Here is a 23788-nt window from a genome sequence, read left to right as displayed (position 1 = left end):
CAGCAGGGTCTATTGCTTTAATCGACTCTACAAGTGAATTAGAGAACGGGGAGTGCTGTACTGTTTACGCATCTGAGCTGAACTACTGTGGGTCAGCAACCCGGGATTTGGCTGTAAATGATGATAGTGAAACTTTTTTTCTTGCTGAGTCTTTCTCCTGAGGTTTACAAGAAAAATTGTGATTTGAGGGTATTTCATTTGCTTCAAAAGTGGGACACAGAGACACTTGTCAGGGGAAAATATATAGTGCTTATGCATTCAGCTCCACTACAAAAAAAGTAAAAGCCACGGCAGGGAGGAAAGAAAAATGCTTGCACTGTGGTTTTCAGGTTTCTATTAGAAAAAAAAAAAGAAAACAGAAATTTAGTAGTAATGATATGTCTATTACGATGCAATAATTAAATTCAACTGGTGCCATATGCTTGATCAACAATGCTGTAAATTAAAATGTCGACGTGACTGACTGTCCATTGGTGTATAATGGACTAACTAGATGAGTAGAAACCTGTCAGAAACCATTTTATTCTGTTGTGGTAAATGGCTGTCCCACTGACTGCAAGTGAGAAAACACATTTGAAAATGGCAACTGAGAGAGCATCAACAAAAATTATAATTATGACGTTTGAGCTTTGTGCTATCCATGGAAACACATTAGCATCGGTAGAGCATCTATGAATTGGTGCAATTTTGTGGCACAAGGGAGGAACATGTCTTTATTCCATTACTGATTGCCAACAAGTGAGAGAAGACACAATTCTTCCAAGCAACAAAGGCAAGATGATGTAACAAAGGACAAACAAACTGCAGGCCTGCTGGGTGAGCGATCCGCCACATCAGATTTTATGTCTCTGCATCTGTCAGGATATGGGGTGAAGGAAGAGGACCCAAATGGAGCAAAAAGGCATACAAGGTATGAGGGTGGATTAAAAACTAAATTACGAGAAGCCAAAACAACAAGGATCCAAGTATCAAGATAAACACTACAAAAAAGGACTTGGACAGCAACAGGCCATGACGTAGACGTTGACCCAGCAAGGAAAAGGGGTATTAGTGGCCCATCCACATGAAGACGAGTTTCAGTGTATCAGCCAACAAATTGGAATCTGTTGAGAATGGCAGAGAAAAATGGATTATACTCACTGTCAAATATTGAATCTAAAGTGCAGCAGCACTCTGGATTTTATAAGAGAGAGTGACAAATGGATGAAACAATTTTTAGAATGTGCCACGCTGCTGTGAGGTACACGGGCAGCTCAACAAATCTTATTACACACATGAGATGGCAGAATGGTGGGAACGTGGAGATTCCCTGGACACTCCTGCTTTTTGTTCGAGCGCATCAAGAGGGTTGAGCAAAGTTTTCCATAACTTTTAATAATTCTCCACAAGCTAACAGCACCACTTATTCAAAAACCACGACAGACACCATAGGTATCTTTATTTGTAAAGGCAAACGACCGTATAGTGTCACAGAAATGAGGACTATCAATACCACCACCACATCTTGTAGCCCAAATACAAAATACCAAAAAGAAAGCCAAGAAACAAATCCCTGCTCTTTACAAGAAAGTTGCAACCACTGACCAATGACCAAAAAATTGCTCTAATACTGGATGGCTGGACACTTGTTAGGCCATATTGCATCACAATGAGGACTGGCGAGGCCATGGAGAATGACTTCCGGACGGCTTCGAGGAAATTCTGGTCCACCATCCGGCGTCTCAGGCGGTGGAAGCAGTGCACTGTCAACACTGTTTACAGTGGAGATGGCGTGCTGCTGACCTCGACTCGGGACGTCATGAGTCAGTGGGGAGAATACTTCAAAGACCTCCTCAATTCCACCTAGACGCCTTCCATTATAGAAGCAGTGCCTGGAGACTCTGAGGTGGACTCTCCAATCCCTGGGATCGAAGTCACTGAGGTAGTTAAAAAAACTCCTCGGAGGCAAGGCCCCGGGGGTGGTTGAGATCCACCCGGAGTTCTTGGGGGCTCTGGATGTTGTGGGGCTGTCATGGCTGACACGCCTCTACAGCATTGCGCGGACATCGGGGACGGTGCCTATGGATTGGTGGACTGGGGTGGTGGTTTCCCTCTTTGAGAGGGGGGACCAGAGGGTGTGTTCCAACTGCAGAGGAATAAGACTCCTCAGCCTCCCTGGTAAGGTATATTCAGGGGTGCTGGAGAGCAGGGTCCGTCGGAAGGTCGAATCTCGGCTTCAGGAGGAGCAGTGTGGTTTTCGTCATGGCCGTGGAACAGTGGACCAGCTCTACACCCTCGGCAGGATCCTCGAGGGTGCATAGGAGTTTGCTCAACCAGTCCACATGTGTTTTGTGGAGTTGGAGAAGGCTTTCGACCATATCCCTTGGGAAATTCTGTGGAGGGTGCTTCGGGAGTACGGGGTGCCGAACCAACTGATAAGGGCAGTTCATGTAACTGTTCAGAGAGGTGTACTGTCTTCCTCCACTGTAAATCTCCCGTTTGAGAAGGGCCCACAAGTTCTCAATAGGGTTTAGGTCAGGTGAGGAAGGGAGCCATGTCATCATTCTTTCTCCTCTAAGGTCTTTATTGGCTAGCCATGCAGTGGAGTACTTCGATGCATGCTCTGGAGCATTGTCCTGCATAAAAACCATGGTCTTCTTGAAAGATGCTGACTTTTTCCTGCACCACTGCTTGAAAGTGTCTTCTAAAAACTGGCAGTAGGTTTGGGAGTTGGGTTTGAGTTTATCTTCAATCTGAAGAAATCCAACTACCTCATCCTTAATAATACTAATTCATACCAGTACTCAACCTCCACCTTGCTGGAGTCTGAGTTGAAATGGAGCTCTGGGCCCGACACTGATCCAGCCACGGGCCCATCCATCTGGTCCGTCAAGACGTCCCACTATTTATTAGCAGTAGTAGTCGTGATAGTAATAGTGGTATTTTACAGGACACTAAAAAATTTTGCGTAATAAAAACATGTGCTTTATGTAAAAACCTTAACGTGGGATGTGTCCTCAAAAATGCTTTCATTCTCGGTTATCTTGCTTGACCTCTACATTCTGCGCTCTGTTTCCACTCATAGAAGCAAGCGACCACCAATTGAGCTATATATGCTGGCAAAAATGAGACAGTTATATTCAACTCGCTGGTGGGCATTCTGTAAAAAATGTGTTCACCATTGATCTTGCAGTGTATGGAGGTGGGATTATGTCACCCCTAATTTGAGAAAATGCACCATCAAGAAATTGGTTATGCCTCAGGGTATTTTAATGAACGCACACCACAGAAATATTATAAGCACACCTGGCAACTCTTTCCCAAATAAATCTCCTTTGAGTTCGCTGCTCGAGTGTGTTCCCAAAGAATAGAAATGTCCTGTAATTCCATGACACCATGAGCACTGGTGACCATGCAACTTCTTTGCCCAGAGGAAGAATTGCAAAGATTCATAAAAAGCTATCTGGCAGCAGATAAAGCACTAATTGCCTTCAAGGAATAGATTAAAGAAAGGAAGTGGGGCAAGAAAACATTGCATTAATCAGCTGGCACTGGGTTCTGGACCAGCTATGGAGCAAAAATTAAATGTTGAATAGAAGTCATGTGGAAGTTCATTCCAGCTGGCCCACTTTCCTGAGTTCCATTTTATATTTAAGCACATCCAACAAATACCAACACCAAATGTCATAAACTAAACCTAGTAATATAAAATTCAATTCTTCCTACTTTCAAGTTGGAAGTCAAAAATATGCACAGTAGTTTTGCACTTGCCAGTAGCACCTTTGTAGTTTGTTTGTCTGTATTGTATGAGTTTGTATTATGAATAATACAAGAAATATTCATGTATTGTTCCCATTATTGTCTAACTACGAGTTATTGTTGTCCTTATTTCTTTAGTTCCAAGCAACGGCTATCTGAAATGGAATCTCACATCTCTGCGGCCAATGGTAGAATCAGTGTCGATTATTATTGCACACGTTGCACATGTTTTGCAAAATAGAGTTTAATGATCTTTGTGGCCGCCGTAAATAAGATGAAGAAGAAAAGGAAAAAGGCGAAGAAGACCATACAGCTAGTGTTTTTGGCTTTGTTCATGAGTCTAGAATGAGTTTGGTTTGAGTTTGGCTGGCCGGTAGATGAGTAGTAGTGTGAAGCGAAAAAGCGGTTTACATTTAACAGCAAGGCATTTGTATAGTGTGGTAATTCTGAGGTTGGACACTTTGCATTGTTTGCCAAGGTAAACCATCCATCAATTTTCTGTACCGCTTTATCCCCACTGGGGTCGCGGGCGGGCTGGAGCCTATCCCACCAGTCATCAGGTCATACGCAGGGGACACCCTGAACCGGCTGCTAGCCAATCGCAGGGTACACAGAGACAAACAACCATCCACACTCGCATTCACACCTAGGGGCAAGTTGGAGTGCTCAATCGGCCTACCAAGCATGTTTTTGGAATGTGGGAGAAAACCGGAGTGCCCGGAGAAAACCCACGCGGGCACGGGCAGAACATGCAAACTCCACACAGGGAGCGTCGGTGGAATCGAACCGGCACCCTCTTAACTGTGAGGCGGTCAAGTTGCATGTTCCACCGGGCCGCCCAACAACAAGAAACACTGTGTTGGAAATTTCAATGCATTGGCATTCTCAGTAATCCATATACTGTTTTTACTTCGCAGATTTTTGTTTTTCGCGGGTGGTTCTGGAACCATGCAAAACGAGGGATCACTATATATATATATATATATATATATATATATATATATATATATATATATATATATATATATATATATATATATATATATATATATGAATTGATTAGCAATATATGTACACACACCCACACACAAGTGAGTGGACTTATTTAATCCTCACAGTAACTTGGAACTTGCTCGAGACTTAGGGTTTACAAATTAAAACTTGATTGTGACATACTCCCACCTCTGCATATTACACCATTAAAAAGAATACAGATGACCAAGTCCCCGATTGCCAGGGTGTGCAACAGTTGACATCTATTAGTCCTCGGGTCGATATGCCTCGCAGGTGATTACCATGGTCTCACGGCAAGCAAATCGTTTAGTACGGAGCATATCATTGCCCCTTCACTGAACTTGTGGTGCATATACCATCTTATTATTTCAATGTCCAATGTTTTTACATTCCAATTCAAGGATGCTGTCTGGCTCCAGACCAAAGTTGGAACAGAGAAGTGTTTCTCACGTCGTGCCTGTTTGTGAGCAAAGATGTGGGAAGTAATATATATTCACATGACACATATTGTGGTCGCTGGTGCCAAGAGCTCTTGGAATAATTTACTTGGAGATGTGTTTAGTGCTTCAGTGCTGCAAAAGCTAATGGGATTTTACAGTCTGACAAATCTATTTCAAACTCTTGAAACTCATTTGAAATTATAATCCATCACACTGGTAGACTAACTTATATCATTTCATACTAATGCACTGCAGATGTAAAATGTACACAGGTGAAAAAAATGTCTCAGCAATCTTTATGATCAAACGGCTCACCATAGCTACCCTGCAAAACTCAATGACATGAAAATGTTTGTCCCCAAGTAATCACAGAGATGTGGCTTCAACTAATTATGAAGGACATCTTCTAAAGCAGCCATATGTTTACATATCTAGCAAATACCACCACCAGAGTGCAAACATGTTTGTTTAGAAAATGTTATGGATTATAAAGTTGTGTGGAAATGTAATTTGTACTCATATATAGAACATAGTTGACTACAGCTATCAAATTAAAAAGTGTTTATTTTAGTAATAATATCTATTTGTGTTGATGACTCACTCACATTCATACCTATGGAAAATATGATGACCTGTCCAATCTTTGAGGTCACTGCAATTTCCTCTGTTGCTTTGCAGCAGAAAAATAATTTGGGGGAGTTTTTCAAAGTGTTTCCAACAATAGAACAGAGGAAGAGTTTGAGCAAATCTATAAACAGGGTTCAGAGATGGCTGCATCAGTGGGCCTGTACTTCAGAGTACAGGTAAAGTCATAGGAGGAAAATTCATCAGCGTTAAAGATTACTGCCACAACAGCAACTGCTAACCAGACTTTCTCTACTGTGTAAGAGTATTCCTGTGTTAAAGTGTATTACGTTTAAGTGGCCGCACTGACAAGAGCTTCAGAGACGCTTTGGAGGAAAAAAATAATTCTACATGAGACATGAATTCCCTGACAGTTCCAGAAAAAACTGCAAGAATTCCAACAGGGAAATTGCAAAATGCAAATTAACTATGCCAACATTCAAGAGGAAGAAAAATTGGAGATGGAACTTGTCGTACACATCCCGTTCATCAGTCAGTGTGACGTCTAATCTTTCCCTGATCTAAAAAAATAATGCACATCTTTGCACATTTTCCCTAACTGCACTGAGCTCCTGAAGACGTACGGCACATTTTCAGTTTCTAAAGCAAATGTGGAACGTTCCTTTGATATATTAAAGCTATTTGAAACAAAAATTTGCACCCTTATCCAAGAGGAGAAGTTCTCAGAGCTTCTTTTAATGCCAATTGAGAAGGACATTCCAATCAACTGATATGAAGTCATTGACATTTTTAAAAGCACGGGCAACAGAGAATTCTGTTATAACTTTTGACAAAATGGACACACATAAACACTCTGTCAGATTTTACCATTATAACGTTAGGTATTTATCCACTTTCTTTGCAAATGCGCAGTTACACATATATGCTTTTAGTGTGAAGCATCGATATTTTCTATAGTCAGCTTTTGCTTTGCTTGGTTCCAGCAGTGTGCCTCTCAGCATGGAGTCTCCAAACTTGTAATCAATACAGCAGCTAATTCCCTGCATACTTGTGCTGACATCACTCTTGTCTCCTCGACTATGCTCTAAAATGTGTTACATGTAGTTCATTTAAACTCTGCTATTTAAAATGGGACAATGTACTTGATTAGATTGTGAAAAATTATTTAGAAATGATTTTACTTAGACATCAAGTTTGATTTAGATGTAAGTAAATACAAGTCCAAAGGAAAAATGTTTGTTTAATGTTACGGAACTCATAAAACTGTTATACAAAATAATTAAGCCATACACATTTATACCATACACAAAACAGTTAGTTTTAATTGTACATACACACAGACACAAACATTGAATAAAGTGCATCACAGCAATGAGGAAAGTATGTGCTTGGGAATCGAGAGACGAAAATTGACCCAGCTAGGCTGTATCACAAACCCTTGGGAGTGTTCTAATCAATAATGCAGCAAACTGCAATATATCCGTTCTGTTTCATGCTTTTGTCCCAGGCGGAATCATTTCTATTTTTTACCCATAAATCTAACCACCGGGAAAGCCCGTGTGTAGCAATGACTAAACCTTGCAATAAAAACAGCGTCATTTATTTAATTAATCCTGGGTTGGTTCAAGTCTGTGTGCTTACATGGGTCATTCTGAGCCGTCTTTTGAATGGATGAATGGTTCATACCATTTTGGCTGTCTCATAAGTACTGTGCAGCAGATCTCTCAATAAACATTGGCTACACATAAAAATCATAAAAATGTTTTATAATATACATTACCACTTTGTATTTTGAGCTAGCTAGCGATTTTGTGAGACAAATTATCAATTATAATTCAATTATCACTATTACTTGTGTGTAAATTAATTAGAGTATGTTGATCATTTTATTTATGGTGTACAGTCTGGAATTAATTTATTGTACCAAATGTTAATTCCAAAATTTATATAAAGAAAAAAAAAATCTTATTGATCCAAAAGTTGTGCTCTCCCACCATAGAGTTGAAACATTTAACATACTACATAACACACAGGCCAAAGCATATAGTTAAAGATCCTCATTACTGTAGTTAGGTCGGCCATTCTTATTGTCCATGCGCCGAGACGCACGCACAACACACGTCCAAGTAGCAGGCCTCAGCACAAGTCAGAGGAGCCCCTTGACCTAATGAGCCGGCATCTGCTGTAGCCTACTCCACCTCCGTTCACTGTGGTTAGGTTGGCATTTTGGGGACTTCAGAGTGCCGATTTGATCAAGGCACATGAAGAAATGACCACCTGCAACATTTGGCTGCTATTGCTCCAATAGCATTTTCAGGCTGCGTTGAGCACCATGGGCAAACGATCAGGACCGCGGACAGATCCACACTGTATATAGTGCAGCACCATGGAAAACTCCACACCGTGTGTGGCTCAATGCTATGGATAGCTCTGCACCGTAGATAGTGCAGCGTCGTGAATAGCTTTCACACACTTTCAGCTATAGCAGAGATGTCCAAAGTCCGGCCCGCGGGCCAAATACGGCCCCCGGTCAGATTTCATACGGCCTGCAGCTTCGGTCTTATAATGTATTATTTATGGCCCGCCTGCACTGTCAAACTGAATAAAAAGAATTATTCAGTTATTAGGTTCGGTTATTGTTTTACGTGTAACACGGACAGTGTGTGATGTTTATAACGGATCCTCCGTACCCGGAAGTTAGGAGACAGTAAGCGGGAGTTTCGCCGGGTCTTGACCATAACTGCTGCTGTTGTGCTGTGTGTTTCAGTAAATTTATTATTTTGACAACAAACCCCGCATGCGTGGAGTGATTTGTGTCCATGCGTGCGACAATTAACTGAATGAAACCAGATTAAAAGAAAAAGTACTTAAAAGCAATTTAAACTTCAGTAATTCATTACTCTACACAGCATAATATTGAAAAGAAAAGCAATTCTAGTAATATGTAAGTACTGTGACTTGCAAGAGCAGTTGGAGCACACTGGTAATGATGTGGGACACATTACTGCCATTTCTGCAGCCAGTATGAAGGATAACTGAAGCACATTAAGGAACAGGATCCCCAATAGAAAAAATCTAATCAAATTTGTTGTGTTAATACAGGTAAGGAGATAGGTGCTTGGCAAAGGATGTAAAGCTATGTTAAAGCAGCGTGACGCAGAGCAATAGGTTAGGACTGAGTGATTGGCTATGTAGCTACATTCTTGCACTAATGTATGTTGGGACATAGGTCATGGTAATATATTTTTTGTCTGGTTGCAGTGTCTGTGCTTGTGACTGCAACCATTTATCATTATGTAATGTGTCTTATGCTGCTTATTTCCAACCCTTGAGCTGGTTATTATCGAGCAAAATATTCAAAATTAGACAGTAAAATATTTAATATACAACATCAACACATGAATTACATCAATATTTTAAGACTTTAAAATCTCACAGTACTGTAATTCCACCAGTAAAAAATAGATGCTATAATTCAAAAGCACCAAAATGAGGTTTGTGACAAAGACTCACACTCAACATCCCTGTCAACTTCAGACTGATTTATAACTCTAATAATCAAATTCCTTGTGAAAATACAGTGAGTGATTATCTTGGAGAAGCCTGCGGTATTCACATGATGGCTTTACTGAGCACTCTCAAATCTGCATTAATCAATATTATGATATGAATAATTGATTCCATGACCGTGTAAAAGTGCCACTAAGAATTATGCAGGTCAGGTTGTCTTCTTTAAGACCTTTCTGTTTTTTAAAAGAAACAAATAAATAAAAAGTTCAACGTAAATTAGATGTAAATAATTTTTCCTTCTCCTAGTTAGTCTGCAAAATGGGCTTTGTGTGAAACAAAAAATAGCTAATGCACGACTAATGAGTTTAAATACACAGTGATACACACATACTGAGGTGCTCAAAGAATGCTCAAAGAGGGTGTGTTGTTGACAGGTGAGACAAAACATTAATCCAGATAACAACGTGATATGATACCCTGGAGCTCTCACGTACCAGTCCTTCAAATTTCATGAGAAGCATGAGCAGGAGTACTTAATTAGAGATTACTGCACAAATTGAAACATGCACAATTTAATCTTACATTAAACCATTCTCATTCTGTTTAGGACTGCAGGCGGATCATAAGACATTCCAGTCCAGCTAGCAATGATATCTTGAAGATTTGAGCCAGATTTTTACTGCTCCATCTCCATGTAGAACAATTTGGACGAAAGTCAACCGATGTCACAAAATTATTTGTCAAATTTGGCGTCTTCCTACAATCTCTTTCAATGAGAAACACTTTTGCCTAAAACCATCATAATTGAAACAACGTATTAATGGTTAGACTGAACTGTATCTCCAATCATGTTTTCCTCTTTGCCATCTCTGATTTACTCATTTGCTCACAGTTAAAATATCACACGCAAAATTACATTTGTTGAACTATTTTCACAGAAACGCACACACACTCACATATGCACATCTAGATGAGAATCATTCTGTATTATTATTTTGAATATTTTGACAAAATCGTGCAAGCATAACAAAACGCTTTGGCAAAATAACAAGCTGATTTAAGACTACCTAAAATTCCCTAATGTGACAGGGAGATTGTGTGAATGATGATATTATCTTTCATAGCATATTCACAGACATGTCATTGATGGCTCACGTCTAAGAATTGATCACCATTTCGGCTTATTGTTAGCCGTGAAAGACTCAGGCTGACTGAAAGCTTGTTCCCAAAACAACTGTTATCTTGGACCTTTATCTCATAGATGTCAATGCTACTGGACACTTCCTTATCTCCCTCACCCCCTCAGTCACATGACTGCATTCATGCCACTGTTTGGGACTCAGCGAGGTCGTCTCTATGGGAACGAGACAATGTGTTTTGCTGTGCCCACTAGTGACCGAAGACACAAACTCAAGATGCTCGTACAAAGGTGGGGATTAAGGTGAAGATGTGGGTGCGCAGTCCGCATTCCCTCCGTCTTCACACCTACCAGGTGAAATCTCCAGTGGCATTAGAGAACCTTTGTCTGGCAGGAGTTGCAGGGGGCTGCTGGTGGTCCGGTCTATTGGACTCCGCCTATGTCTGTTCCCAGGCGCAGGTTTGGGATCACTCTTAGTCTGGTCTCTACCCTTCGACCTGTTTGGCTTGGGTGACCCTGCCAGGAGTACGAGACTCCAGCCGACATAGCTCCTGTCGGCTGCATTCTCTGTCATGGTATTCTCTGGGCACTTGATCGATCGGACCAGGTTCCTCAGGTGCTACTAGGGGCGGGCGAGATGGCACGGCAGACTGAAGACAAGAGGACAAGCACGTCGTGGACCAGGACTCCATATGGCACTCTGACCAGTTAATCTGGGGATTGTGTCTCTGGAGCAGGGGAAACCGAGTACAAGGGCTGACTGCTTTACGGGAAAGACATAAAAGGAAACGACTTATTTTGCATAGTATTGGCCTGAGTGTTCTGTCATCGTTTTGGCGATCGATGTGACCCACATGCAGGAAAACCAACTCAGAAGTCCAGAATGAGTGATGAGTGTTTATTGGAAGAGATGCGGTGGAGGTAGAGCAGGAGGATCTGAGCCAGGAGCAAGGAGCGGGAGCAGCAACGGCGGAACGTGTGGAGTTCAGCCAGGATTGGGTGGATCTTGGCGGTGATCCGTGGAGGGACGCTATGAGCTGAATACAAGACTTGGTCAGAGAATTCAACGTGGCTGTGGCGGAGATCTTACTGCAGACCGGAAGATCAGGAGAACATGGCGTTTGCCAATCAAGTAATTAATCCACACCTGTCATGCCTCGTTAACAGCTCCATTTAAACCCAGTCATCCCAGCCAGTCCTTGTCATTCTGTCCCGTGATGCTTTATGCTTTACGTTTCATACATGAGAAGAAGCTCACAAAGATTTCCCCAAATATGTGGATAGCTATGGAATCTCTGCAACTCTGGCTGTTACAGTGGTTGCTGCTGAAAGGAGCTTCTCAAACTCATCAAGATTTACCGTAGATCTACAATGGGGCAAGAACATCTTAGTGGCCTTACCATCGAAAGTATCAATCATGTGGTCTGAAAACAGCCGTCTTATGACAATGTTATAGATCATTTTGCTGCCAAAAAAGACAAGTTAAGAGTCTAGAATTGAGTTGGGTAAGAGTCTATTTGAGGCCATTAGACCACTCCAAATGTCAACAGTGATTTTCTCTTGTTTTATTTAATTCTGTCACTTGTTCGATTTAATGACAATGCAACTATGTTGAGTTGTTTTGTTTTCCTTTGAGAATGTTGTGTGCTAATTTTGTACATGCCCTCCTGTTTATTCTAGTTAAATTAATAAATTATTTGTATTGCACTTTAATATAAATTCCAAAAACGTGAAGATGCCCTGTGTGAGTGCCTGAATCAGTTGTGGTCGGTCTAATAATCCGTGGGGGGGGGGGTTAAAACTTGTCTTAAAATGCATTTATCGCCTTTGGTTTTTGCACAGAATTAGACATATGCTTTTTAGTTTGATTTTATGTGTTTTTATTGCCTTTGTTATTAATTTGTTTTGCCTGTGTTTGTTGTTGTGTGACTTAATTTTGCTCCATGAACAGTGCTTTGTATGCAGTGGTGGTGGCTTTAAAGTGCTCTATAAATAAAATGGAGTAGGGAGTTAAGTTTATTTTTATGTGCTCTGTGTTTGCCATAGCAACCATTTCAGTGTGCATTGCCTCTCACCCAATATCAGCTGCAATAGGCTCCAAGCTCACCTGTGATGGACGGCTTAGCGGATTCTTACTTGTTTTGTTGCTAGTATTTATTTCTTCCTCTCGTTCTGTTTCATAGCTGTTGTTTTAGTGTTCTTTACATTGAGAGATTGATTGAGAGATTTTGAGATTGATCCATCGGATTGAGTCCTAACTCATGCAGTGTTTTCTTTTTATTAGGAACTGAAGACGTTTAGCATTTCTTTAAACTCAGACAGCTATAATACAAGGGAAACAATTTTTTTCATACCAGTCAAATCATGAATAAGGTTGAATATATAGTAATGGTTGATTGTCTTCTATTCAAATTAAGACACCCGAAGGCTTCCTCAAAATTGTACAAATAATCCCTTCAATCTTCCCCATTCATGTTCACCATATGGACATCAGGAATTTCAGATAATGGATTTTGAAAGCTTGTGTCAGTGGAAGTAACTTTAACAAAAGATGACAGATGAGTATTTTTTTAAATGTTAGGCGCATTCACAGAGATTTTGACTCCTTACGGTTCAATTAAAAGATTCCTAAATTGAGGTGACATAGCCTACAACGGGGTAATTAATAGTGAAACATATTAATTTCGGCTCATTCCTAATCAAAAATCACAAAAGAACGACACCATTGTCTTTTCAAGAAGATATGTAATTGAATAGAATTAAACTGAAATGTAAATGAATCAAATATAAAAATACTCTGCATTTCCTGGATTATTTTCATGGAATGTCATGCCAGGGCATTCTCAGAACATTTTTCTATTATTAGGGGTTTGAATGCTGGACGGATCAGCAGGAAATGCTTGATCAAATGTGACCTAGTTAGCTGCTGGAGAGGCACCAAAAGACCACCATGGCAATTAATTAAACATCTGCTTTATTATTCATAATTTGCACACAAAGAACAGAGTTCAAATGTGCGGTGACAATGTGTTCTCTCAAAAGCAGGCACCTCAATGCCAGAAGAATAGACGAGAGAAGTTTATTATTAATCATATGGTGGGTTGTGTTTGTTTGTACGGTATATTTGGTATCTTTGTGTCCTGTAATATGTGTGTGCAGAATGAGATTTCACACTTCAATGCAGTGACAAGCAGCGGTGTCTCGATGGAGTCAATTTTCAAAAATTCCTTTTATGAAGGTTGCCTGTGTTGTCTCTCAAGCCAGCAATTAGTGCCTGCTTTAATGAGACTAATATCAAAACTGCACTCACAGTACACCTCTCTAAATAATAGGAGGTTGATAAGTGTGTGTGTGTGGGGGGGGGGGGGGGTTATGTAATGATAAAGAAGTGCCGGTGTGTAAGTGCAAAGCTGAATAAGTGCCAAAGTGATGATAGTGTTACATGCAAAGTGCAGCATAATTAAGCATGCTGTGTGTGAGTGATGAAGAAAAGAGTGAATAAGAAGAAATTAATATGTGAGAAGAGCAAAAATTCCCACGAGAGAATGTGTGTTTGCACCACTGTGCACAATATGGTTCTACTATATGCTGACAATATCAAGTAATCCATCATTTTGACCTTTTAATATACCTGCCTCATAGATTCTTACTGCCCAAAGGACATCATCTAAAAGAAATATGACTTTTGGGTTTAGAAAAGCAATCCAGGGCCTACCTTGGACACTGTGATGTTGTTTAACAACAGCAGATTTTGTCCAAATTAACATTCAGTCTGTGTGGGTAGGTCCGTTCACATCAGTCTGGATCTAAAGTGAACTTCCTTTGTTCCTACATCCTCTTCATGAGTAGTCACTTGATCGTGTTGGAGGGGTTTGTGTGTCCCAATTTATCGTCCGAGATGTGTCTGGTGCTTTGTGCCCCTGCGAGGATCACCCATGGCAGACAAGTCCTCGGTGAAGGACCAAACAGCATTGCACAAAAAACGCCCATGATGAGTACAATTAATGTTAATGGTCACCCGAGTCCCCCTCTTGAGCCAAACTTGGGGATGAGGCTCGGGTGAAAAGAGAGCTGGCGGGTGGCCAATATAAGGGTAACCTGGCAGGCCAATCCCTGGCTACAGAAGCTGGCTCGAGGGATGAGAAACGAGAAATGGGAACGAGCCCGAGCTCAGAGGTCAAATTTGCGTACACACACGGTCCGGGCTCTGGTATCAGTCCTCTCGAGAAGATTAGGACACTTTTACACCCACTGTGAGAGGCTTCAAACAGCTACAGGGATACTTATAGCTTCCTGGCTTGGTCCCTGTACATTGGGGTACACCCCGCCAGACAAGGGGGTAGCCTCCCTCCACCTGCGGGAGGGGTTTGTGTTTTGCTGGGGGATTGAATAATAATAATTGAATAATAGGTGGTGGAAAGACTTTTTAAGAAAGTGGTCCTAAGGGTGTGTTCCCACTACAGGTGGATCAGGGTAAGGTTCAATCAAGGGTGCTGGAGATGAGGGTCTATCAAGAAGTCAAATCTCAGATTAAGGAAGAGCACCGTGGGGTTTGTCTTGGCTGTGGAGCAGTGAACCAGGTTTACACATTTGGTCTTCAAGAGTGTGTCCGAGGGCGATCGTAGGACACTAATTCGTCCCTCATATATTCAGCGAGCCCGTTGAGGAAGGTACTAACGAGCGCCGGCGTGTTCCATCCACTGCTGCCAGCCAACGTTTGGAACTTGAGCACGTATTCCGCCACCGATTGACTACCTTGACGCAGCGTCGCCAGTTCCTCGGCGGCGTCTTTGGTTGCGGAGCCCAGGTCGAATAGGCGGAGCAATTCTTCCGCGAAGGCGTCGAACAACTCACAAGCCGGAGCCATTCTTTCGTATTCGGCCAGTCCCCACAGCCGCGCCTCGCCCGTGAGGTGGGTCAGGACGAACCCCACCCTGGCAGGTTCTGTCGCAAATGTGACGGGCTGGAGACTGAACATTATGCAGCAGTTGGTCACGAATGCCCTTACGCGCTTTGGATCTCCATTAAACTTCTCAATATTGCCGAGGCGGGGCTCTGGGACGTCCAAAAGCTTCCCGGCCTTTGATGACGGTCTCGGCTCGCTTCAGTCGGCTCAATGCCGTCTCGTCGTTCGCTGGCTGCATAGCAATGGTCATCCTGTACTGTAAGGGAGCAGACAGTACAGCCAAGTGTGGAGCGACAGAGACTTTATTGTGGGGAAAGAAGGGAACAGTGGGCACTGGGGCGGCGATCGGGCTGAGGGGCGGACAGGTGGACTTCTGGGAAGGGAACTGACAGCATGGACTGGGGGACTATACAGGCAATTCTGCGGGAGTACCAAAACGGTCAAGTGAGTCAGGCTTACAGGAACGGGTGAGCGAAGCGGCATCACGGGACAAGCTGACATGCGGGTTTGCGCTGGCTGCGCTAATATAGCGCACTCAATGAGCCGGCGACAGGTGGCAGCGATTCCGCTGACAGGAGGGGCGCGGTCGTGTCACAGGTGGCACAAGCACGTGACACGTAGATCACTAGGGGTGGAGTAGGAATTCACCCGAGACCAGCCCCTCATAATTACTGGAGCAGAAGCGACTAGTAATTTATGTATGTGTTCCCTGAAGGAATCTATTCCAAACCCAACTCTAAATATTGTGGTGAATATCAACCCAACTCTCCGAGAGCACAAAAAACTCAACACCATTCTTTTAGTTGCTGTGATCCATCCATCCATCCATCCATCCATCCATCCATCCATCCATCCATCCATCCATCCATCCATCCATCCATCCATCCATTCACCCCACAGGAGTTGCGGGCGTGCCAGAGCCTTTCCCAGCAGTCATCGGGCAGTTGGGGGGAGACACCTCGAGCGGGTTGCCAGAGACAAACAAGCACTATACCAGGTTGTCTAAAATCAAATCTTGTTGTTATTCAACACTTCTCAGCACAGACACATTTTTTCAGAATAAGGTGGTGTGGCTGCCAGATCTTGAACATATGCAAGATTAGGATTGTAATAGGACTTTGGCCATCCAACACCATATAACTTTCATATACCCTCTTTGTTTTCCCTCCTGTTTTTGTTTGATCACATTGCAACACGCTAGTCGCTCTCTGTATGAGCATTAGCAGCTGGTGCTGAACTAGGATCACTGTGTCACTAGGCAACACAAGGAAAAGCAGCTCTATTTATATTGCGCATTTCACACCCAGGTAAATCAATGTGCTTCACATACTTCGTTAAAAACATTGGTGGGTATCATGGGCCGTATCTTGAGTAACTACAGTGTGGTGCGAAGTGATTCAGCAGAGAGAAAACATTCACAAACTCATTCTGTGGCAAATTTATGTTCCGTGCCAGACGCAATCCATAAAGCCGATTGCAATGATGTTTCAAGCATGTTAGTCTTTCTTTAAAACCAGGGATGCCCACGAGAGACACCGAGGCTAACGTTGCCCGGCCAGCTAGCCAGCCGCTCCCCCCCATATATAAAAAAAGAATTTTCTCAATGGATTTACATGATTCACGAAAATACTTTAGACGGAAAAAAAACACGGAAATCCGCGGATCCGTGGAAAATTCTCATCCCTGTTAAAGCGACTGATGGATTATGTAATGCATTGTGATTGTGGCCTGGCCTGACTGTGCTAGCTAATGTATATTTGAACTTATTTGGTACCGAGCTGTCAAGTTAACATGAGTTATTTAATGTTAAAATTAAACTTTGTCCTTGTGGCCCGATTTCCCAAGTATATGTTTGATATAGAGCCTAGTTTTTGGAGTGCCAAATTAAAAATGGTAAGAAGAAATGATTTGGATTCCTCCTGTGTTCTATATTTGAAGAATCTGGAGTTTCTCTGTTGAGGAAGGAAAAGATATGTAATTAAGATTCCGCTTGATGATTTTGACGTTTTAACTACCTTTGAAACGGATTCTCCAGGCTTCACTTAGATTATACAACCAAACAACCATTTAAGTACAATTCTTCATTCACTTCCAGGACTAACCTTCAAAACACCTGTTCTTCTTTAAGCCCCACGCCGAGACAATGTTTGTTTTAAAACCTTTTCATGGTATTTACTCTTACCTATTATTAACAAATGCTCCACTTGTATGCTTAATTCCTCTCCGAACACCAGACGAATTGCTTTTTTTAGCAGTCCAAGTAGTTACTTTGATTAGTTGCTTTGATTTATATTTCACACAACATTTCAACTTGATTGAAATTGGGGGAGGTATGAAAAAATACTGTTTACAGCAGTATATTGTGGATGGATCAAAAAGGTATTGCTTATGTGTACCAAATAGAACCCATAAGTGTTTTTATTTCTCTTGTGAAAAATGATGTTTGCTTGACAAATTGTGTATCTCAAATCTTTTAGTCGTCTTTCTTTATTTTATTATTATCACTCTCCTCAGTTACCCTTGTTTTATACAGGCTTTCGCCTGCTTTATGTGTGTTTAGCAATTTCTAATCAAGTCTCTACTCTTCATTCATTTATATAGCAACCTATAAATCGCTAGTCATATTCATCTCATAAGATGACAGCGACGCAGGATTTATGTGGGGACGGTGGGGTGGGGGTGGACGGATAATTGCCTGTTCAAGTGCATTTAACAAGTTGTGGCTCTAATTTGGCAACTCATGAAGTGTTGAGGAGAGAGAAGAAAGGATCACAGCCATTGCCTCAAGTCTGCATTCACCCAGAAATGCATTCTCCATCTGCTGCACTTCTAGCTTGTTTCTTTTTTGCTTGGCTTTGTCTTTTTCTCCCCTCATTCATGTTCAAAGCTCACCTTCAATCTGGTGTTTTTACCTTGCAACCGCTCCAGCACACGCGTAAACACTTTTCCTCTTCTACCCACACACTCATTACCCTCAGAAACAAGTCTTTGTTGTTTGACTTTTGCGTGAGAGACATGATGTTATTGTGCTTTTTTTATTTAATGTTGTCAGCCACTAAAAAGCCCTAAGGAACACCAGTGCATCGTCTAAACTGTTCGAGATAAAACATTGCAGAGGCAGGTTCAAAAATATATATTTTAAAAAAGCTGCAAAGCACATCATCTTCCCTTGATGATCCATCCAAATCCCCCCAGCATGGTGGCAAAAAGCAGGCATACTTAGGAATTTTGAGAGGTCAGGATTAGAAAGGAGTGTGTGGGGGGGGGGGGGGTTGACATGTGGGGTTGCAGGTATAAATTTGACAAGAGCTCTGGTGGTGTGCTAGAAAGATGACGATCAGGGTAAAATTCGGCTGAGAGTCACTATCTAGATAATTTGAGTTTTTTAAATTATGACAGACTGCTAGCAAAACAGCTGTCTGAAATCACAGGTAAGACACACTCCACAACAGCAGTGGTTTGAATACATCAGCAGCTAGGGAAGCTTCAAAGGCATCATAAATAAACACTTGTAAATACTGACTGCTGTAGACATGTGAACCTGACCAACACCATCCTTATCTTGCTGCCAATGCTTTCAATACAAGGTCATCAATTTTCAGTTTTCAAAGAGATACACTACTTTTTACGTACAGGAAACTGTTATGCACAGGTACCCTTCTCTTTTTTTCTCTCGGTATATATACACAGTCAAACCTCGGTTTTCGACCACAATCCGTTCCAGAAGGCAATTCGAGAAGTGAAACGTTCGAATTCCGAATCTATTCTTCCCATTATAAATAATGGAAAAATATTTAATCCGTTCCGAGACTAAAATAACACCTTCTTTAAGCATTTTTTCATTCATTTCATTTCCGATTTCTTCTTATTTACTAATGTGTTATTTGTTGGAATATGACACTGACTGTGTTGCCTTACTACCGCCCGAAAGAAAAAGAAAAATGAAAAAAATGAATGAAATGACCAAGTAAGACACTGCTGTTATTTGTTAACGCAGGTTTTGTTTCACGGAGCAGTTTATTTGAAAACAATTTTACCCTCTATTTGCTCATAATATGCCATTGCATTAAAAAATCGGAACTTGAGGGGTTAGCTAACAAGCACAGGTTGAATCTGTGACAAGAGCAATATTTTGAACTGGCACCTGGACAAGTTGTGACAAATGTTTTTAGCGCTACCCAGGGATGAGGATCACTGCAAGATAGTCTTAAGAATTTTATTTGAAAAGACCACCAAGTATGGGAAATTCAGGTCCAGAAAGTTACACCCTAAGTTTGGATTAATGTTGTATTGGAGGAAAGTGAGAAGTCTGACTTTTCTGACTTCTGATTAGGAAAGGTACACTTGAAAGACCTCTTGAACAGCTGGGAGGTCCGAGTTGTTAAATCGGAAAAAAGGAGCCCGAGTTCAATGTGACGATACACAACTATGGCGAGCCAGTATATAAAACCAGTAGGGCATTGCTTCAAATGGACACTGCAGGAAATCCACAAATTATGATTCTGCTACACTTATGGGTTTTAATATTTCAAGAAATAGGTGGCTCATTAGGTTTGCAAATGTCCTAAATTGATTAAACCAAAAGATATCAACAAGTCAGGTTTACACAGAGCCTTGTCATCTAATTAGAACAAAACCAAATTAATGCAATGACAATATTTATCACAGGGCAAATCAGAATGTAATTTCATTTGGGTTTAAAGGGGAGGCATTTTCCTGTTGCCAACCCTGCTGGAGTATGAAATGAATTATGTAATCATTAATTTCATTCAGTAGAGTAATAAAAAGTTGTACAAGGAAAATAAGAAGAGTGATTGAGTTCACCGATCTGTCAGTTATCATAATGAGAATCTGTCTACTGCAAATGTTCGCTTTTTCGACGGAAACGCACTGTAGAGAAGCTGTCCTGTGAGTTCTAAAGGCCCAGCAATGTGACGGATGGTGAATCTACCAGAAAGGACCAGACCTAACACCCGCTAACCCTAAAATACAACTGAGGTCTCATTATTCCATCTGGGCATTAAAGAGGTTGTCAGGGCAGGATAGTGCCTCGTTGGCCAAGCAGCAGTAGTCGATTCCTGGCGATCACAATCTATCAAAACGTTGGAGGTCCGCTACATGTTGTGGAAGACGATCAGCTCGAAAGATGTGTTTTTACTCTCTATCACATAACCAACACTTCCCATAGATGACTGTCAGGAAATATATGCAATGATGGCTTTGATAGGGACTGGGCCGTTTTGAAATTGACTGAATGAGGTGCCAGCTTGAAGCAGATGGGAGTGAACTTCCTCAAACTCCAGCAAAGCTGAAAAATCAATACACAAACGTTAATAGATATGTCTAGTAGTTTGGGCTTTTGTGTGGAGTAGTGTTGTCACGATACTAAAATTTCTGGGGTCCGTACCAATACCTGTGATTTTCCATGATTCTCGATACTAATTTGGTACCACAGTAAAAAACAACAGAATCCACTTACTTTTAAAATCACTAATCCATCTGCTACAGCCATGATGGCTTGCGTGTACTACTCCCTTCAGTTCCGGCGAGAATTGACACACCTCGCCGAGTGAAAAGGTAAATATTCGATTCGGACGGTACCACAAAAAGCAGGTATTTTGCATGTTGACACCGAATTGGTACCGGAAGTATTGGTTCAAAGGTCGCCTCTTCACAAAGTTCCCTATACGCACAACATCATCCAACACAGGAGCTATATCTGCTGGTAAAGTCTTTGGAACAAAGGCCTCACAGTGCAAAAAATAGTGGGTAGCGATAATATCTGGGTTTCTTTCTTTGACCTTACTTGCGAAGTCTATGATTCGCCCGAACATGGCTGCGGCTCATCAGTGCAGACGTCTACCTGTGCAGTTTTCTCATATCAGCCCGCTTTTGTCAAGATAGGTCGACGTGACCGAAATATTTCCCATCCTTTTGATTTTTCTGGCGGTGCCTTGCAAAATAGGATGTTTTCTCTAATGGCTTCTCCATCCACAAAACGCACGTTGGCCAAGAGCTGACAATGTCTACTGATATCCGTCGAGTCATCAAGTTGCAAGGCAAATTTTCTACTGATGCGCATCTTTTCAAAAACAACAGTTTCAATGTCCGCAGACAGGTCATCAATATGTCTGGCAATTGTGCTACTGAGAGAGGCACTTTAGCTATCTCGTTGGCCGCGTCAGGGCCATGCATCTCATTTACAATGGCTTTACAAGCTGGCAGTGTTAATGCTTCTGCCACAGTGTGGGACTTTTTTGATTTAGCTATTTAGCTTTGTGGTTTTTCTAAAAAAAATTGCCTGTTTTTCATTGTTTGTACGTAAGCGTACAAAATAGTCCATCGGCTTGGTTTGAACGGAAGGGTGTTTCGTTTGGAGATGGCGTTTAAGCTTGCTTGGCACCATGGCACTATTGGATTGCTTCTCACCACACAACTAGCACAGCAGAGTCGGAGCTGTCGCATCCCCGGAGAATATAAATCCAAATGAAAGATAGCTTTCGCTGTATTGTAAACTATTGGCCCCCAGGCCCCTTCACTTTATCAAATCTGGCCCTCCTTGCAAAAAGTTTGGACACCCCTGATATAAGTTAATGGGGAAATGTTGTTGTTTTTTTAATTATATTTATTGCCATTAGAATGGTCATGATCTTCAGTACATAGCATGTTTTTCTTTTGTCTTTGTGCTTTACAATTCATTATTTTCTGCATGCAGACAGAGGGCGGGCGGCTTCTTTCAGTGTCTGTCACTCATCCAATGTGTCAGCAGATGTCTTGGACTCCTTGATGCTGACCAGCTCTGGCCCCTTCCCGGTGTATGGCAGAGCTTGGTAGACACGAATGTGAACGTGGTCATCTCCTCCCACGTGCACCTGCAACAGGAGTGTGATAACACCAACATTTAGGAAAGCCTCTCACCTACTACTAATAGTGTGATTATTCCACATTGTAATCAACTACACACTCAGTCAGGAGCAGCTTTCCTCAACAGACAAATGGACACAAACATCGTCAAAAAGATCATGAACTGCCATGACATCAATATCCAGAAACACTATAACGCAAAATATATCAAATGTACATTTTAATCAGAACAAATTCTTCAAAATATAAGATCCGAAATATATTACTATAGTGTATTTTAATTTTACACATCTGATAAAATGTTCAATTAATCGGAAAATCATCAAAAAGTGAAGCAGAAAATATATACACTGAAAAAATTACTGTTGAGTTAAAAGCTACAGCTACTTAAAGATGTATCTGGGTCCAAATTATTTTGTTTTGCGCAACCATAAAAATGAGTAAATTCAGTGCATTTTTATTTGTTGTATTTGGAAATCTGTTTGTATATCAATAACATTTTCAGTAAGTTAAAAAAAGATCAAATTCTTTAAGAAGAGCAACATGTAGGATATTATTTGTTTTGTCTGTATTTTTAAGTTCAATTTATAAAATAAAAAGATACAGTACTCTTGATATTACATTTGAATTCATTGAAATATAGTATACTGTGTATTGTGTACTTGTATTCTATTATGTAGTTATTTAAAGTAATATATTTTAGATTTATATCAAAAGAATATAAAGCAACTTTTATGTGTATTATAGTTATAATAATTATAATATTCATAATAATACAAAACAAACCATGATAGGATTACTTGGGCTGTGCTCACCTTGATGAGGTAGTTGGTCCCGGACACAACCTGTGATCTGTAACTTTTGCAGATGAAAACATTGTAAGTTTTCCCAGTTTTTTGCTCAGCTTGAGGCTTCACCTGGAAAGAATTTTTGGAATTTGCAATTTTAGCCTTCCAAGCAAACAACATTATACGCAAGTGTCAAATTTTAATACTCACGTTGTCACAGATTTTCTGAACTTCTTCGTCTGCATCTTTAACAGCTGAAAAAGCTCCCATTGGCTCGCAGATGACTTTGTGCATTTTGAGAGACGAGGATCAGCGCAGAAGTAAACTGTGGTGCGTTTGTTGATGTTCAACACTGCCAGAGAAACAAGTGACCTGCTTTTAAAAGCAATTGAAGGGGAGGGCTCAATGCTTTTTCTGCTATGTCTCAGTGCTGCTTTCGACACAGTTGACCGTCAATGACCGGCTTAATCACTGGGTGGAGATCAGAGACACTGCCCTGAGTTGGTTTATTCCTCTTATTTCGTCTTGTTCCCCTATTTAGAGCTGACCTTTACTATCACTATAACTAGTTTTGGCTGGCTTACCTCAACCCGTACCTGTGGTGTACGGCAAGGTCCTTTAAACAGTTAAACAGGTAACTCGCAACTGGAGAATACCTTTGCAGTTTTCAATATATACAGTATGTTGTAAGAATTTTAATATATATTGTAAGAATGCTATTCCAGGAACATTGACATTGAGAAAAACTACACACTTTTGTATACAGTTCTGTAAATTCACTATTTCTCTCACAGGTTTGTTCTAA

The 23788-nt window shown here is 41.2% G+C and overlaps 1 protein-coding gene across 1 annotated transcript; it reads right to left on the bottom strand.

The window, feature by feature from the left end:
- Nucleotides 1-21917: 21917 nt before the first annotated feature.
- Nucleotides 21918-23355, bottom strand: LOC148404052 (cystatin-B-like). The gene is made up of 3 exons (XM_088374906.1): nt 23194-23355; nt 23011-23112; nt 21918-22203 (listed from the first exon to the last, which is right to left on the bottom strand). Exons 1-3 carry the CDS (start codon nt 23275-23277, stop codon nt 22078-22080), a joined length of 312 nt encoding a protein of 103 aa, XP_088231032.1. The 5' UTR covers nt 23278-23355; the 3' UTR covers nt 21918-22077.
- Nucleotides 23356-23788: the final 433 nt, after the last annotated feature.

This window comes from Syngnathus floridae, chromosome 1 (genome assembly GCF_059516105.1).
Source record: "Syngnathus floridae isolate MCC-2025c chromosome 1, RoL_Sflo_1.0, whole genome shotgun sequence".
NCBI lineage: Eukaryota > Metazoa > Chordata > Actinopteri > Syngnathiformes > Syngnathidae > Syngnathus > Syngnathus floridae.
This window is presented reverse-complemented; position numbering and strand designations above follow the sequence as displayed.

What these genes read in the sequence shown, in the direction of transcription:
- LOC148404052 (XM_088374906.1), bottom strand. Translation starts at nt 23,277, where the DNA reads ATGCACAAAGTCATCTGCGAGCCAATGGGAGCTTTTTCAGCTGTTAAA. An exon ending in TTCAGAAAATCTGTGACAAC is followed by an intron (nt 23,113 to 23,193) that starts GTGAGTATTAAA and finishes AATTCTTTCCAG; the next exon opens with GTGAAGCCTCAAGCTGAGCA. An exon ending in GGACCAACTACCTCATCAAG is followed by an intron (nt 22,204 to 23,010) that starts GTGAGCACAGCC and finishes CTCCTGTTGCAG; the next exon opens with GTGCACGTGGGAGGAGATGA.